This window comes from Canis lupus, chromosome 9 (genome assembly GCF_011100685.1).
Source record: "Canis lupus familiaris isolate Mischka breed German Shepherd chromosome 9, alternate assembly UU_Cfam_GSD_1.0, whole genome shotgun sequence".
Classification (NCBI taxonomy): domain Eukaryota; kingdom Metazoa; phylum Chordata; class Mammalia; order Carnivora; family Canidae; genus Canis; species Canis lupus.
The window spans coordinates 38,899,534-38,916,101 of record NC_049230.1 but is presented as its reverse complement, the minus strand read 5'-3'; the positions used below and the strand labels follow the sequence as shown (position 1 = coordinate 38,916,101).

General features: G+C 48.9%; 2 protein-coding genes across 2 annotated transcripts; one reads left to right on the top strand and one right to left on the bottom strand.

Moving 5' to 3' along the window:
• Positions 1–7,505: 7,505 nt before the first annotated feature.
• On the top strand, positions 7,506–8,794 carry CCL13 (chemokine (C-C motif) ligand 13). Its single transcript, NM_001003966.1, has 3 exons — positions 7,506–7,581; positions 8,137–8,251; positions 8,689–8,794. Exons 1-3 carry the CDS (start codon positions 7,506–7,508, stop codon positions 8,792–8,794), a joined length of 297 nt encoding a protein of 98 aa, NP_001003966.1.
• A 2,245-nt stretch (positions 8,795–11,039) lies between these two features.
• Positions 11,040–13,695, bottom strand: CCL1 (C-C motif chemokine ligand 1). The gene is given in 3 exon segments (NM_001005252.1): positions 11,040–11,136; positions 12,289–12,400; positions 13,620–13,695. Coding segments are annotated over 3 exon segments (285 nt in total).
• Between the last annotated feature and the right edge of the window lie 2,873 nt (positions 13,696–16,568).

Sequence of the window (16,568 nt, the reverse complement as noted above, 5' to 3'; positions counted from 1 at the left end):
TGGCCCAGCTCTGCAGGGTCTGTCATTCACTGATGGTCATGTGGAAAGATGCCACAATCTCAGTATACCTAGAAGCATGGCACTTGGGTTCTGGTCCCAGAACTGACCCTGACTCTGTGTCACTTAGGGCAAGTCAATGTCAATCTCTCTCTCTCTGGCATTAAGATGCCCCATACAAAAGTAGAGGTCATATTGTGCCACAGGGAGGAAGTGAGAGAACATGGCAGATGACCTCACAAGCCCCTTCCAGTTCTAGGAGCCACGTCTCTTGGAAACTTGGTCAAGCCTATTGGCTAGAGTAGAATGGTAAAGTAAATCCCATTCTAGATTAAAATCACTGAACCAGTCAGGAGCCCTGCCTATTGGCAAACTGCAAGTCAGATATATCACCTATCTGAAGACAAGCTTTCCACTAAAGTCCAGCGTAGCACATCCAAGCCCCAGGAGCAAAAAGACATCTGGGTGTCAGCTGAATAAAAGGAGTACTTTCTGCCATGAAGGCTCCATCCAGTTCCAAACTCTCTTCTACAGCCTCAAGGACAAGCTGACTAATGAGGTCTGGGACTAGAGTTTCATGAAATAGCTTAACCAAAATTCAAAATTTCAAAGGCAAAAAAATTCCACCTAAACTGACACCCAGGCCACAGTTAAGACATAATCCATTTATTTTTCCCAAGCTTTGCCCAGCTAGCTGCGCTCCAGGATTGTGTCATTATATTTAACTCACAATGAACTTTGTTAACACCATTAAACATAATTATCTTAAGTAATGTGTCATCTCATTTAAGTTACTGATGTTTTACATGGCCTAACTTGAATATTAGTGCTTTCAAAATCCACATCCTTATATTGAGTGATTAATATTTGTGAACCCATTTATTCCCTTGTCAACCAGGGGTGAAGACTTGGAAAGTCACTTGAAGATGACATGCATCCTCTTCAGCACACCTCCGATTTCACCCTGGGCTCACAATTTGCTGCAGGCTGTGATTCACTTCACTTTTTCAACATCTGCCTCCAATGTCCTCCTCAATTTTTGTTTCCTGCCCACAGGCTCCTCTTTGGGTGCCTTTTCAGGTCAAGAGTTGGTTCAGCCTACACATTTGCCCAAGGCTCAGAAGTGTGGGGGAAGGAACACTCTGGGTGACAACCTTCTGCCAACAAACGGTGGAGGCAGATGTTTCAAACACTTCTGCCACCCTTCTCTCCAGAGGTTGATTCTGGAGCCATTCCATAGTCTTCTCAGGTAATCCCAAGAGAATCAGACCCCATTGCCCATGATGCTGATCTGAATTATGCATACTTGTGTTGACTTCTCCTCCTTCTCCATCTTTGCTGCTTACGCAGTCCTGGTCCCTGGGATCACTTCCAAATGAACTATCTGTACACAGGTCCTCATCTCAGGCCCTGCTTTATTGAGTCATGGTTTCATACAATCAATATTTGTTCTCCTTCCCTTTGGCCTTGTTTGGACCTCAACAGACAAGTTCACTGCATCAGGGCCAGAGAATGAGCTGGGCATTTGGTTGGTGTGCTCACCAGGGCTGAGGCTAGGAGCGGAATCGGGGACTTGCTCAGTGTGTTCTTTGGGACAAAAGCAGGGGCAAGACCATGGACTCAACTAGCAGATTGGGCAGGACTGGGTCCAAGAGGGTGGCCCCCAAGTCAAGGTCAACAAGATTGGGACTAAGTTAGCCATATAACTAGGAGAATGTTGACAGAGAGAGGGATTTAGCAAAAAAGTAAGTGTATTGATGACCATGGAAGTCAAGGCACTTACTATTGGAGAAGTTTCCATAGACAAAATATAAGAATATCAGAAGACTAGAAAAAAACAAAACAAAAAAGTGTTGTATTGACCTGAAATTGGAGATATTGGTGCAAACTCAAGGATTTACAGGTAGATAATAGAGAGATGATGATGAGATAGATAGATAGATATGTAAATGATAGGTGATTGACAGAAATACACACATAGATCATAGGATATGTATATATTAAACATATGTTCAACCACCAAACCCTTTTCCAAATACTGCTAAATATTTTTCCAACCTATCATGTCAATTTATATCCACTCCCACCAGCAATGTATGAGGGCTAGATTTGTTCCACATTTGGCATTGCAACACTTCTCTCTGTCAATTCTTTTTAAGTTAGCCACTCTGCTTATAATTCCTCATAATCCACATGGTTGTGGTTTAAATTTCCATCTTACTTGTGACTAATGAGGTTGAGCATCTATTCAAATGTTTGCTGGATATCTTCTTTCATGAAGTTCCAGGCCATGTCTTTTGTCTATTTTTTAGATTGCTTAGATTTAAATTTTGTCCATTTGTAGATTGTCTTTTCATTATGAATTAGTAGAGGTGTGTTTTCTGTATCCTGAACAGGAATCCTTTGCCAGATGTGCAAATCTAAATATCTTCTCATAACTGTGGTTTTCCTTTCGACTCCCTGAAAGATGCCTTCCATGAAAACAGCTTCCTAAGTTTAAGATGGTCCGTTTATCAGTGTGTTCCTTTATACTTTGTCCTTCTGTTTTCTGTTTAAGAAAACTTTTTAAACCTTCTATTTCAGAGAAAGTTTTGGTCCCCTGTGAAATCTGTGTGGGCTGGAAGCCTTCACAGACCAGACACAATTTAATCCAGGCCTCAAATGATTCCTGTTGGAGCCAGATGGAAAGAAGAATGCTGCAGGTGGGTGGGAGATTATAAGTGAATACAGAGATAGGAGAGAAGGAGGTGTGAAGAAAGGAGTAAGGAAGCAGTCCTACACTGTTTTTGGGAGTGGTGGAGGGACTTCCCTTCTCCAGTGCCACAAGGGTGATATTCTCTTCGTTTCCAGGCTTACCTTCTCTGGAGAGAGCCAGCCTGGGGGGCAGAGAGTGACAGTTAGTGTTGGCTCACTCCCTTTTCATTAGCTTTGCCAACAACAGTCAGAGATCTGTTCTGTAGAGTGGAAAGGTTGTATTACCTCAATATTCCTTAGAGCTTTAACGAGTGAAATGAAATGGACAGGGAGAAGGCTAAGTACAGGGTGCCTCAGCTCTGCTTCTCTGGGCAGTTTTAGTTTTAAGCTTTAATAGATGACGGCTTTCCAATAAGTTATTTCAGAGAACAAACTTCGGTGGGTAAACAAGCATCTTAAAACCACAACATTGTGTAATGAAGCCAACTTTGGTATGTTCTGATCTAAGAAGGCAGGACGCTAAGACTGCCCAGAGCTATTGCAGGCAGCTTGCATGCCTGGATGCTAAGATGCTACAGCAACAAAATAATTTTAAAATTACAGAGTGTATAGTTCTGGGAGACTTATATTGTATAAAGATCAATGAGCTGGAAAAGAGCTAGCTGAACATCTGCTCTAAACATAATTGAGTAGCTGGCGGAGGATCTCCATAAGTTCCCACTCTGACCAGTGGGTCTGAGTGGATTTTCAGTTCTCCAGAGAATAGCATCCATTTGGAGCCAGCATCAAATAATCCCAGAAGGTCTCAGTATTTATTTCCCCAGTGCAGTCACCCTGGTTATATGGCAGCCAGCTCCTCTGGGGAAGGCTTAGTGGAGATTTATAGTATAGACCTATGAGTTTTCTGATTTAGCAAAAATATTGCCAAGGGCAAAGTTATGTGATAAAATTACTCATTGTTTATCTGAAACTCAAATAACCAACAATCCTGTATTTCACCTGGCAATCTGGCAGTGCAGGACCTTTCCTAGTTTTCCTAGTGTGGGGATTCTAGGTCTATGAACCAGCTTAAATGTGATAACTGGGCAAGAGGCCATGAACCTCTCCTACAAGGACTTATATTGGATTTCTGGCCATTAAACCTAGAATTTTCTGCCCAAAGTCAAGCAGCATCTTAGTAAGTTTTCATGTCTAAGGATCCCATAATTGCTACCACAGATCCCTGTTGGCCAAAACACTGATTGCCACTCCAGGCTGGGGCTCCTTGGCATATCTGTACCTGACTTGTCTCTACTGCTCAATAAGCAGCACTGTCTAGCCTCTGCCATCCTGGATCCCACTCCTCCCACCAAGATCCAAACTCCGATTAATTACAGCATGGCGGGATCCCTGGGTGGCGCAGCGGTTTAGCGCCTGCCTTTGGCCCAGGGCGCGATCCTCCAGACTCAGGATCGAATCCCACATCAGGCTCCCGGTGCATGGAGCCTGCTTCTCCCTCTGCCTATGTCTCTGCCTCTCTCTCTCTCTCTCTCTCTCTCTCTCTCTCTCTCTGTGTGTGACTATCATAAATAAATAAAATTTTAAAAAAAGACTTGCAGTTGTCTAAAAAATAAAAAATAAAAAAAAAATAATAATTACAGCATGGCTGCCCCAACATGGACCCCAGACCAGAGGCACAAGCATCACCTGGTTACCAGTTAAAAATGGGGGTTATTGGCACAATGCTGAGCACATTCCATGTATTATCTTATTCAACTCTGACATCAAAACGAGATAATAATTAACCATCAGTTTCCTCTTAGAGGTTCAGAGAGGTAAGCAATTTGCTCCAGATCATATAACTAGTAAATGATGGACTAGGACTACTCACTTTCCACAAGCCATTTCTGGTTGGCTCCAGATCCCAGGCTCCTAAACACACTCTTCTATGAGATCTCAGGTTCTAAAGCAGAAGAAAGGACAGACAGGAATCCTTATAGCCAGGTGGGTTTGGATGTCCCTTCACCCACTCAGTTTGGAGGAAAGTTCAGGGTGCACGTGTAGGAGTGGCTACTAGTGGGAATGACACCCAAGGTTCAATCAATCTAATTCATTGATATAGGTGTACTTGTTGAAAATTTGGGATTTATTGTGTTGGCACAAGTACCTGGAAGTGATGTTAATGCTCAGGTGGATTGGCTGATTGGAGTCGAAGCTTAAAAAGAAGCCTGCAGTTAATGAGGTTGTAATGCTGGGACTTCCCAGGAGTATTAGGAAGGAGTCCAAAGGCTCAGGGAAATGGACCTGTTGAAATGGATCTATATGCTCAAGCTGCTCAGCCATTCCCTAACTGCACTCCCAGGGAGGGCCCAGAGACACTTCCTTTGTCAGGGCTCTCTGGTGGCTTTACTATAGGCCAGAGATGGCCATGTGATATGCTTATAACTCCATGGTTCTCAAACTTGAGTGAACACCAGAACCACCTGCTGGCTTGTTAGAACACAATTGGCCACACAACTTCCTGTGATGATTCAAGTAATCATGATGCCAGCAGATGCTTTCATGGTGTTTCTTCTTTTTTCTTTTTTCATTTATTCGTGAGAGACAGAGAGAGAGAGAGAGAGAGGCAGAGACACAGGCAGAGGGAGAAGAAGGCTCCATGCAAGAAGCCTGACACAGGACTCAATCCTGGATCTCCAGGATCACACCCTGGGCTGGAGGCGGCGCTAAACCACTAAGCCACCAGGGCTGCCTTCATGTTGCTTCTAAAATAAATGAGCACCCCAATCCCAGAATCCTGTATGGACAGACCATTTCCAGGAGCGGATCCTGGTCCTGGATCCATACCTATGCCAGTCAGGGTCTTAGTAAGGAATAGATTACACTTAAATTTGAATGACCTGGGAACGGATTAATAAAGAGGCTATTTAGCAAGATGTGGGCTGAGTGTGGAGAAACAATAAGGGTGCTTTAGCACTCTGAGGCTAGCAACAGTGTGGGGACTCCCCCTAGACACAAGGTTGAAAGGAAGGGTTATACTTTCCCCACCTCACCCCAGGAGAGAAATGAAAGCCATTGGTTGAGGACTGCATCTGGGCTGAGGCCCAGGAGAGGCAGCAAAGAGAGCAGCTCCTCACTTTACTCTTCTCCCTCTCCTGCACCCCAAGGAGCTCCCTAGTGTGCAAGTCCAACCCAAAGTCAGAAAACCTACAGTCCCACTGATGTCATCACACAGGTTGGCTTCCCATGACAAAGAAGAAGATGGACAAGAATGGAATGTGTTTCTGGAGGGACAAGCTAGCCTTCTCATGTCGTTCTTAACAAGTGCTTGTGTCAAACTTACGCAAAACTCAAAACATGAGCTGGAGTGTACACTCTTCTGATATTCCCCGGAACAAATTGTGTAAGATTGGAATTATTCGTTCTCGGAATGTTTGAAGGGACTAGCTGTTAAAGCCCTTGTAGCGGGAGGGTGTTTTGTGGAAGGATTTTCAATGCTTGATTCCATTTTTCAAGTAGTTTTAGAATTACTCTTTTTTTTTTCATTTTTCTTTAGCAGTCTGGGTAAGTTATATTTTTTTAGGAACTCATCCATTTCATTGAAGTTAAATTTGTTGGCATAAGGGTCCAATTTCCTTCTGGCATCTACAGATTCCATGATGACACTCTCTTCCTTAACTCCTGCTGTGGCAGTCTGTGCCTTTTTGCTTTTTTCATGGTCAGTCTCAGGACAGCATTATAGGCTTGTCGAAGAACTGACTTTGAGCTTCATCAGTTCCTTCTAGTACATATGATTTTTATTTCACTAATCTTAGCTTTTTATTTCTGTGTTTTTAACCTCACTGGACTTGTTTTGCCAGAGTGGAAAGACCTGCTAACATAGAAAGCCGAGGGGATAGTATTCCAGGCAGGTGCAAAAAGTAAGCAAAGTCTGGGAGCCAGGAGGGAGCACAGGGAATGGATCAGAGCAAGCCAAGTGCCTTGTCAGGGGTCTCCTGCAGCCCAAGTCTGTTCCCCCTCCCACCAGGCCCCCGGGGACACCTACCCCAAGTTCCAACTCAACCACACGCTCCTGCAAGAGGGGAGCCAGACACAAAAGCAAAGAGCCTGCTTTGCTCTATTCTGCAACTCCCTTCCTGCAACCACTCTAGAAACTCCATAGTCCTTCCTGGACAAATCAGTGGACTTCCAACCATATCCTTCTGGGCCTGAGGGGCAGAAAGGGACACTAACGTGTGACAAGAGGAGCCCTTGTCATTGGCAGCTGACTTTGATTCGTCTTAGTTATGAGACTTCCACCTAAAACTGCTCGGAGAAAGTCTTCTGCACTAGAGACACAGTGAATGGCTGGGGTGATCCTACATAAAGATCAGCTTTGTCTCCCGGCACCACTACTCACTTTCCACAAGGCTTTGGGCCTCACATCTTCATCCGTGAGTGGCCATGATGATCATAGTATACACCTTGTCAGGGCGTGTAGAGCCCTCACATGGCACCCTCTCTCTGGTTTTGGAGCAAGCAAGGCCACGGAACAGCTCCTCAGATCACTCCTATGGTGAATGGTGGCACATGTGTGCTCCTGCTTCCTCTATGGCCTGGGCAGCTGGAAGGAAATAGTGCCTGCCCTTCTGCAGCCCACAGCTTCCTTCTTGAAATTCCTGGAAAACTCTGGTAGCCAACCTCCAGCTCAGCAGATTCAGGAGTGCTCTGCATCTCAACTTGACCATGACTCTGCCCAGGCAAACAGCTCTCTGGGAACTTCTATTCTCTCTGGTTCCTATAAAAGGCAGGCAGGGCCACCGGCATTGCAGAGAGGCTGAGACCAGGCCGGAAACATGAAGGTCTCTGCAGCGCTCCTGTGCCTGCTGCTCACAGCCGCCATCCTCACCACCCAGGTGCCCGCTCAGCCAGGTAAACCCCCCCTCTCCTTCTTTCCTGTCCTCCCTCCTTTATATTTTCCTGTCTTTATAGAAAGCCCTAAGCTGCAATGCCCCACTTCTGAGCCTATCGGAGCACTGGGAATCCTCGGAGCTTCCCTTGAACGTCTAATTTTAAAAACAGAAAGCCAAAGGCCACGTTGGGGACAGGCGGGGTCCCAGCCACCCACCTCCAGGCGTTGCAGAGCCAGGGTAAAACCGTAGCTGCTCACTCCAGACCCAGGGTCTTTTCTTTGACCCTGGCTGATCTTCCTAAACTCTGCACACTGAGGACCGTAGCCAGGACCTGTCACACTGGCCTGTCCTGAACAGCAATGATGCAGCCCCACCACGAGGCTGAGAGAATCCTGAACCACATGTTCCAGGTCTCCCCCATCTCAGGTCTCCAGACAGCAGCACTGGACCTAAGGTGGATGAGATGCACTTCTACCTCTTTCCTTCCTTCTCCTACAGCTGCTTCCTGCTCTATCCAAGCTGATAATAACCTAGTACCTCCTAAAAGGCTTTTCCTTTGTGACCTTATTTCTAGATGCACTCAGTGCCCTATTCACTTGCTGCTTCACATTTAACAATAAGAAGATCCCCTTGCAGAGGCTGGAGAGCTATCGAATCACCAGCAGCCACTGTCCCCGGAAAGCTGTCATGTAGGTGGAAAAACCCTGCTCACCCCTGACCTGACCCCACCCTACCCCATTCTCACATCCCCTGATCCAAACTCCCACCCCAGAGCACAGGCATTAGGCCAATTTGGGATCTTATACTAAGGGGTAAGTTTTTGCCAGACTGGGATTATATCATAAACAGGCCCAGAGAGAGCCAGTTCCCATCCCGGCTCCCTGAATGGGTGCTAGCTCACAGTTTCGAGGTTGCTCTGGCTGAGGCCTGGCCAGCCTCTCTGGGGCCTCCAAGAAGAGTGACTACCTCTAGAGTCCTGTTCTTTCCATACCCCTACTTTCTCCGGTCCCAGGGGGGGATCCCTCTCCTGCCACAGGTGGACCAAGCAGGTTTGAGAGGCTGGTGAGGCATCTCTTGGGTAAAACCCCCACCTCCACCTAACTGTGCAGCCCTCTTTCATCCACAGCTTCAGTACGAAACTGGCCAAGGCTATCTGTGCCGACCCAAAGGAGAAATGGGTCCAGGATTATGTGAAACACCTGGATCAAAGAACTCAAACGCCGAAGACTTGAACTCTTCCGGCCATGCTAAGACCCGAGCAAAGCATGAGAAAGGAACCCCTGTTTATTCTCCTTCCTCCTCTCCAGCTATACCCTGGACTAGTTTGACTATAGTTTCAAATGGGGTGCTTTCTGTGTTGTGATGCAAAAAGGTACTATGTCTTAAGTAATATTTAACGTTATTTGAACTGTTGCGGATTTGGGGGTTTATTTCGAATATTGGTGACCTTTTTTCTAAAGCAAGGCCTTGAGCCAGTTGCTTTCTACCATAAGCCCCAGTTCCGACCCTTGTAAGCTGCAGGCAGCAGGTCTGTCTCCTGCCTAACTCCCCAGCTGATGCTCGTGCCTACAAATCCTGGCAATGAAGGGCTACTGCCATCTGGGGAGGGGAGGTGAATGTGAGGTGCAGCTAAGTATGTTATTACAGAAAGGAGAATGCTATTCGTAAGATTGTTGACTTTTTGCAGAAAATACATCTTGTTTGAAATCTCTCGTGGTGGTGTTTTCTTACTCAGCCAGTAGGGGGCGCTCCGAGGGGCACAGGGCGCTGGAGGACCGCAGCAGTGGGGAGGACCTCACAGTGGCTGGTGGCTGACCTGGGCTTATCTGACTGTCGTAGAGGGCCTGACTCAGCCGCCCAGCTTCTCACTGGTCTCTGCCTCCCCGTTCCAAGCAGTCCTTGGAGGCATACAGACACTACTCGCACCTGACCTCCAGGGGAAACCAGATGACATGGTTCTCATCAGCATCCACCCTGGAGGATGCCGAGCACAGTCATAGCAAGGATTCTTCTAGAGGAGGCACAGGATGGAAAGGGAGAGGGCCGGGAGAGACTATCCCTGTATGGTCAGAGTTTGGGTTCTGGAACAGAAAAGGTAGTCGTTTAGGAAGGAAGGTGGAGGGAGGTGGTGGTGATAGAGGAAGTGGAATATCAATGTGCAGAGTTTGGAGTCAGTTCCGAAGGCAGGAGGGAGGGACCGTCGGAGGGTGGAGGGCGGCGGCATGCCAGGCAGAGTGGCTTCTGGCCGTGGGCAGGATGGAGCTGGCAAGGGAGAGCTGGGAGCAGTGAGCTGCCCTCCAAAGGCCCCAGCAAGAGGGAAGAGCAGGAAGCAGGGCAGTCGTCGGGGCAGAAGGGAGGAGGCAGTTTCAGAAGAATGGACCAGATCTGTGACCGGTGCAATGCTGGGGAAATGGGAGAAGCCTATCTTACTTAGCACAGGACATGAGAACTTCTCCCCTAAAGCCACTGAGCTGGCCTTCAAAAAGGTGCCAATCCTGAGACCCGGAAGCCACTTCCCTCCCTTGCTGTTCTCTCTGAGCGCCCAGGTACACAAGTCTGAGCTTGAGATTACCCCTTTCATGGGGATGGGACCTCCACTTCCCAGACGTTGGCTTTCCCCGAGACTGTCTCCCACCTCCAGGTGAGCTGTGCTGGCATCTCTGTAAGACCTAAGATCTACTCAGGCCTGGACATCCCCAGCCACCCCCCAGAGGAGGTCCTGCTAACCAATTCTGCAGGATCTGCCCTGAAGGACAGAGGGTTCCCCTACTGCGCCGTGTCAGGCAGTCACTTGGCAACTCGGGACACAGGAGAGAGTTCTGGCCTGGGAGGCAGGAGCCCTGGGCTCCAATACCCAATCTGACACTGACTTGCTCTGTATCCTGAGGCCTGTCTCTGTCCCTCTCCACCAGTCCACCTCATCTCTAAGATGGGACCAGCAACATTTTACGGGCAAATGACCTCACTAGATCCCCTCCATCTAGGGCAGCTGTGACCTTTGGGACTCCAACCCGGGGTTCCCGCTTCCTGCTTCACCATGCCTTCCCCTGCTGCCAAGGGAAGCAAAGAATCTACATCATGACCCTGATTCAATGTCCCCTGCCCGTCCCAAAGACAAAGTCAGTCAGCTGAGACGTGTATGCCATTTATTGGCTCTTGTTGTTCTTTTGGCAACAGTTCCAACTTGTCTTTCCCCAACCCCAACCCCCCAGCCCCCTACTCCAGCTTCTCAATGCCAATCAAGTTTGTACCCTGAAATCCTGTGGGATCCAAGAAGCCCAGGGAGGCAGGAATGGAAGTTTATAGCATTTAAATATATAAAGTGCAACAACATAGCTTATCAGGACTAAGCAGACCTTCCATGACCTGGCAAAGCTGGGTGGAAGGACGGGCATGGGCTGAGGGGGGGGGGCTTGGGGGGGGCAGTTGAAGCCACACCATCTTCAGAGTCCAGGGTGGAAAGAAATCCTCTTGCGTTCACATCAGCAGGCATGGTTTCATAGTTTTAAAATAATCCTTAATCCATTGGGCTGTCTGTAAGACGCATGTCTCTCTACCTTTCTTCATCTTGAGTCTGTGGACAAAGAACAAAGTAGGAGCTGAGTCATGTGATTTGTCCCCCTGGGTGCCACACACAAGTCCCATCTCCCCCACCTCGCTGCTGGATAGCCCCCTAACTGCTCACTCTGGGCCTGTAAAGTGACTTTGTTGCAGAAGACCTGCAGCTGGCACGCTGGAAGGAACACCCAAGCTTCAAGAAGAGCTTGGTGAATTGAGTTTCTCCCTTTTCTGGAGAGTGTGACTCATTGTATTAGGGTAGGGTAAAGCCTGCAGACACTCTGAGGATTAGCTAGTATGGAAATTCCCCCTAGAATATCTCTGAGGGGGCTTGACCCATCTTTTCATGTGTCTGTGTCCATCTGGAACCCTCCGTCATTGCTTTAGATTCATTGTCAGTGTGTGTGTGTGTGTGTGTGTGTGTGTGTGTGTGTGTGTGTATTTATTTTCTGAACTCCTCACCTCTTCAACTTGGCTTCTGTCCAACCAAACTATAAACCAATTCTAACTTTAATTATCCAGGTGACCTCAGACAAATCTGCCTACTTCCCTGAACTTCAGTGTTCATGATAATGAAAATGTGTGCCCCAGGAGGGTTAGCCAAGATAATATACGCGAATGCTTTATAGATACTGAGTCGTGATGGTAAGCCACCTCGGTCTAATTTTGTAATGCCCCCGTGATGCAGCCATCATCATCTTCACTCCACTCCACGGATAAGGATTGCAGAGGAGTACTCAGATAACCCAGGTGCAAAAGAATTACCTGCCCGAGGTCACCCAAGACTATAGGTTGGCACATCCGGAAGCAGGAACTAATTGTGAGCCCCCTTACTCTTCCCACTACACAGTAATTCCTAGATGTTTTAAGCAATTCCTTCTGGGCATGAAATATTAGGATATAATACTTGGCGCCTTGGGGTTCCAAGAAACACAGGTCACTGCAGGAGCATGGGGGGGCACCCTTCCCGCACCTGCTAAGCAGCGCTGCGCTCACCCCAGAGTCCATGCGGGGCTCTGCACCCGGATTTTGGGGCCTCTGCGCGGGTTTAGAAACCTGAACCTGGGGGAGCATCGCCATCTAGCGTCTGCCGTTGTAAGTCCAGGCGGGCTGGCTCCTGCGCTCTGGAGGAGGGGGCTCAGGAATTGACCAGGGTAGGGACACTCACATTAGACCCCTCCGGGAGCAGGTGGAGCTGGTGTGTTTGTAACACCGGATTCTCTGCGGGGCGATCCTCTTCTCTGAAAAGTTGAAGCAACAGTTGGAGGACGACACGTGCACTAGAAGAGAAACACAGAAATGGTTTGCATCTGTTTCTTAACCTGGACTTCGTTCCTCTCATCCAACTGGCTGAAAAAAGAAAAAAGAAAAAAGAAAAAAAAAAAAAAACCCTCTCTGGGACAGTCTCCGGGGCATGGAGACCGCATCCAGCCCAGTCACCTAGTTCTGTATGTGGGCGGAGGGTTGGAATTCTGGGGCTCAGCTCCCCACAAACCAGCCGTGTGGCCTTGATCAAGGTGAGCCCTCACCTGGGCCCCAGACCTCCCATCTGTCAAACAGGACCTTTTATTTCTAAAGGGGCTTCCAGTTCTGACATCCCACCACGAGTGCACGGTTTTGGTCCAATATTTGGGTTCAAGGGCTCTGGACCCCACACTCTGGGGGCCCAGTGAGTCTGGTGTGTGCAGGACAATGGTGGTCTGTGGCTTTGGGGCAGGATTAGGAACTAATCCTTGGAGTAATTGGAACTAATCAAGGAGTTCCAATTGATGGAATGACAGGGAAAGAGCCTCCAGAACTCAAAGGCTTTCCACCCTCTGTCTAGAATGCCCTCTACCGAGGCCCACAGCTCTGTCTGGGTTCCGGTGCCCTCCCTGCCGGTTTGCACACTCTCTCCTACAACCCACCCCCAAGTGATTCGAATGCCAATCCTGGTTCCTTCCTCCTAGTTTTGTTTTTTTCCTTCCTCTTAGTTTTACTGTTGACACAACATCTTTCACGTGCCTGGAATTAGGTCAGTCTTCTCTCGAAAGCCCTGAGGTCAGGCACTATCCACCCCATTTTATCGACAGAGAATGCACAGTTTGAGAGCTAAAGTGACTTGTCCAAGTCACTGGCCCAACACTTGCCCCACAGTGACTAGCCCAGTCCTGACTTCAGGCTCTACCTCTTATCTGTTACCAGGAGGAGACAGCACCCAGCCCCCTCCTCTGTACCTCAGGTCTCCCAGTTTGGCCTCAAGAGCTTCAGAGCTCCCTGGATGAGGCAGGGCCTCCATTTGCTGCAGCTAGCAGCTCAGCCACTGTGCTTGCCCAGACACCTTCTCCCCCATCCCCACCCCAGCCAAGTTGTCCATTCACCCTCCTTAGGAGGACTTCTTCCCAGAGGAGGCGAGACACAGGCATTGAGTTCAGGGAGAGCCCTGCCCGCAAGCCCAGAGTGCCTGCCTGGGTTTCTGCCCTCCCCACAGAGGAGCAAGGTGACTCCAGCCACACTCACTGCTCCTGCCGTCCACATCATGCAGCCACATTCCAGCCAGCAGCAGGCACGCCAGGGCCACGGTGATAAGCTTCATTCTGTGCAGTCTAGCTCAGACCTCCTTGCCGTGGTCTCGATGTGTCTGGTGAAGCGAAGAGCTTGTCCCTGGCCCATCTTGAAGTGCCCGGAGCTTTTATTAGAAGACTTGAGTGGGGTTTCCCAGACCCTGGTGCAGAGGTGGGGGAGTCACAGGGAGGAGAGATAATTACGCCAAATGACCACATGGAACACTCCTTCCCCCATCTTTCCTGGGTGGTGTGAGAGGGATGAGGAAACTTCCCCCGAGTGCAGTAGCAGATAAAAATCTTGAGAGAATGAGTAGGAGTTGTCCCGGTTGAGTGGGAAGAGGAGATAGGTGAGGGAAAGAAAGTTGCCTGTGGCTCCTCTGACCCCACCCATTTCCGTCCTAGGCTGGAGCTGCTGGCCCTGAACATGATGGAGAGGAGGACCAGGGCTGAGGCACACCTGTGCTCTATCCCAGGTCTGCAGATCAGCGGTTGCACAAACTCATGTAGCCCCAGTCACATAGACTGCAAGACGGAAATAGTGACGCATGTCCCAAAGAGACACCACGATGGAAGTTAAATGAGAGCCACTAGGTCAATTGCCCAGCCCAGATCATTGCTCTTGCTATTTTTTCAATCACTCTACTTCTCAACAGCTTGCTCTGCTCTGGATCCTCAGGGAGCCCCAGGAAAGACAGCTGCCATTACGAGGCAGTGCCCAATCTCGAGCCGCTGCCCTTCAATTCACAGGTTAACTAGTAAAAGCTGCACAGTGTAAGGTCAGCAGTGGATGTGCCATCTGGAGGGGACTGGGGAGGACCAGGAGCTGCCCAGGACCATCTGAGAGGTCTCCTGGGGGAATGCTCTTCAAGCAGAGCCTTCTGCAGAAGGGCTGAGGTGGGAAGGACATGCCACCAGAGTTAGGGGCTTGTATATGGGCAGGGAGGCATGGAAGGAGCATGCTCATTCAGAGATGCCAGAGGAGTAAAGAAAGTGAATTGGGTGGGGAAATGGTGGGAAAGAGGATGTGGCTGTACAGCTACGGAGCGGCCGTGTCATGAGGACATTGTGAGTAGTGCTTGGCATGGAGAACATCGTAGTAGGTGCTCCAGCAAAGGTAGCTGGGCCGAACCTGTGTATTAGAATCGTCAGGCATTATAAACCATAGAGGTTGACAAGACTGATCTACTTTGGTCATGCACTCTCCAGCTCAAAGGTCTGCATGGCTCCCCATTGTCAACTGGATGAAGCACAGGGTGCGCACCTGGACTTTCACGGCTCCTCGTGCTAGGTCTCCAAATTTGAATATTTGCAATTCCCTGAACATGCCACAAGCTTTCCTACCGTTAGGATTTTGTTCCCGCTGTGACCTCCACCTGCAAGGTCCTCCTTACTGTCTCCCTCTGTGGGCTTTCTATCCTTTTCAAATACCACCGTCCCCCTTTAGAGACTTCTGCTGTCCCCAGCAAATGAGCACTCAGACTCTTTCAAAGCCCCCTGTGACCTAGATGTCCCACCAGAAAATCTTATATCCCTGCTGCCTCCCCCAGCCCAGCCCAGTGTATTCTCCAAACTAACACCTGGGCAGGAGAGAGTCCCGGCATATCAGAGTTGAATGGGTCCTCAAAGACCATAAGCAGCGCAGGCTTTTAAAGCTTCCTGGGAGAGCGTTTGAAAAAATGCTAATGCCTTAGCCCCATTTCAGAATCAGAATCAAAACTTATGTGCCTATACATGTTGAGGGGGAAAAAAAAACTCCAGGAAATTCAGGCACCAGAAGAATCACGTATCCAGTACGGTCTCTACATGTTACAGATGGGAAAAGAGGAGTCTCGGGAGGAAGAAATGGACTTACTCAAGGTTGTACTGAGAATTTGTCACGGAGATGGGATGGACAGTAGACTCTGAGACCATCTGATCATCTGAGCTCTGTGCGTAGCCACCTCTGAGAACACACCTCCAGCAAGGACCACAGCTATCGGCTGCTCTGCTTGTGTTCCCATTGATCCCACCAGCTGCTGCCTGCCACCCAAAAAGTACCTGAAGTCCTAGAAATCACTGATCCACTGTTGCTGCTCTGTTAGTCTCTTTGTCCTTGCAGACTGATGCTTCTGTATTCCTTTACTGTCATTTTAGCAGGCTGGGGGGAGAAGGGAGGTAACAGTACTGACTGTAACCATGTAGCCCTAGGGGCGCCTGGGTGGCTCAGTGGTTGACTGTCTGTCTGCCTTTGGCTTAGGTCATAATCCTGAGGTCCTGGGGTCGAGTCCCGCGTCGGGCTCCCTGCATGGAGCCTACTTGTCCCTCTGCCTCTCTCTGCGTGTCTCTCATGAATAAATAAATAAAATCTTTTTTAAAAAAATGTAGCCCTAGGGCTTTCAGACTCACTTGGGACGTGGAGAGAAGCAACATGGCCACTCAGAAAATTCCTCATTCTTGCCTTCCTCCCAGGCATGCTGCCTGGCCCACTCATGAAGGGGTCAGGGTGCTGCCCCTCCAGAAACTTACTTTTCCTCCTCCTTCTCACTGTGTCCACCACAAGCCCAGGATGGGAAAAGAGGAACAGAAAGATTTAGTCATTCTCTCACCTTCCCCTCAGAACTGGGTGGATCCAACTGGAGGATATGATGACCTAGATGCCTGGAGCTCCACATGGGCATCGCCCATATTCCAACTTGACATCTTCTGCTGTAGGCCTGCATGAAGGCGAGTGCCAAGTAATAACTCGATAAAACATGCTGGCACTTGGGATGCCTGGGTGGCTCAGTAGTTGAGCATCTGCCTTCAGCTCAGGGCGTGGTCCCAGAGTCCTGGGATCCAGTCCTGCAGTGGGCTCCCCACAGGGAGCCTGCTTCTCCCTCTGCTTATGTCTCTGCCTCTCTCCCTGTGTCTCTCATAAATAAAT

Coding starts and splice junctions, on each gene's coding strand:
- CCL13 (NM_001003966.1), top strand. CDS start 7,506: ATGAAGGTCTCTGCAGCGCTCCTGTGCCTGCTGCTCACAGCCGCCATC. Junction 7,582..8,136: donor CCAGGTGCCCGCTCAGCCAG/GTAAACCCCCCC, acceptor CCTTATTTCTAG/ATGCACTCAGTGCCCTATTC. Junction 8,252..8,688: donor TGTCCCCGGAAAGCTGTCAT/GTAGGTGGAAAA, acceptor TTTCATCCACAG/CTTCAGTACGAAACTGGCCA.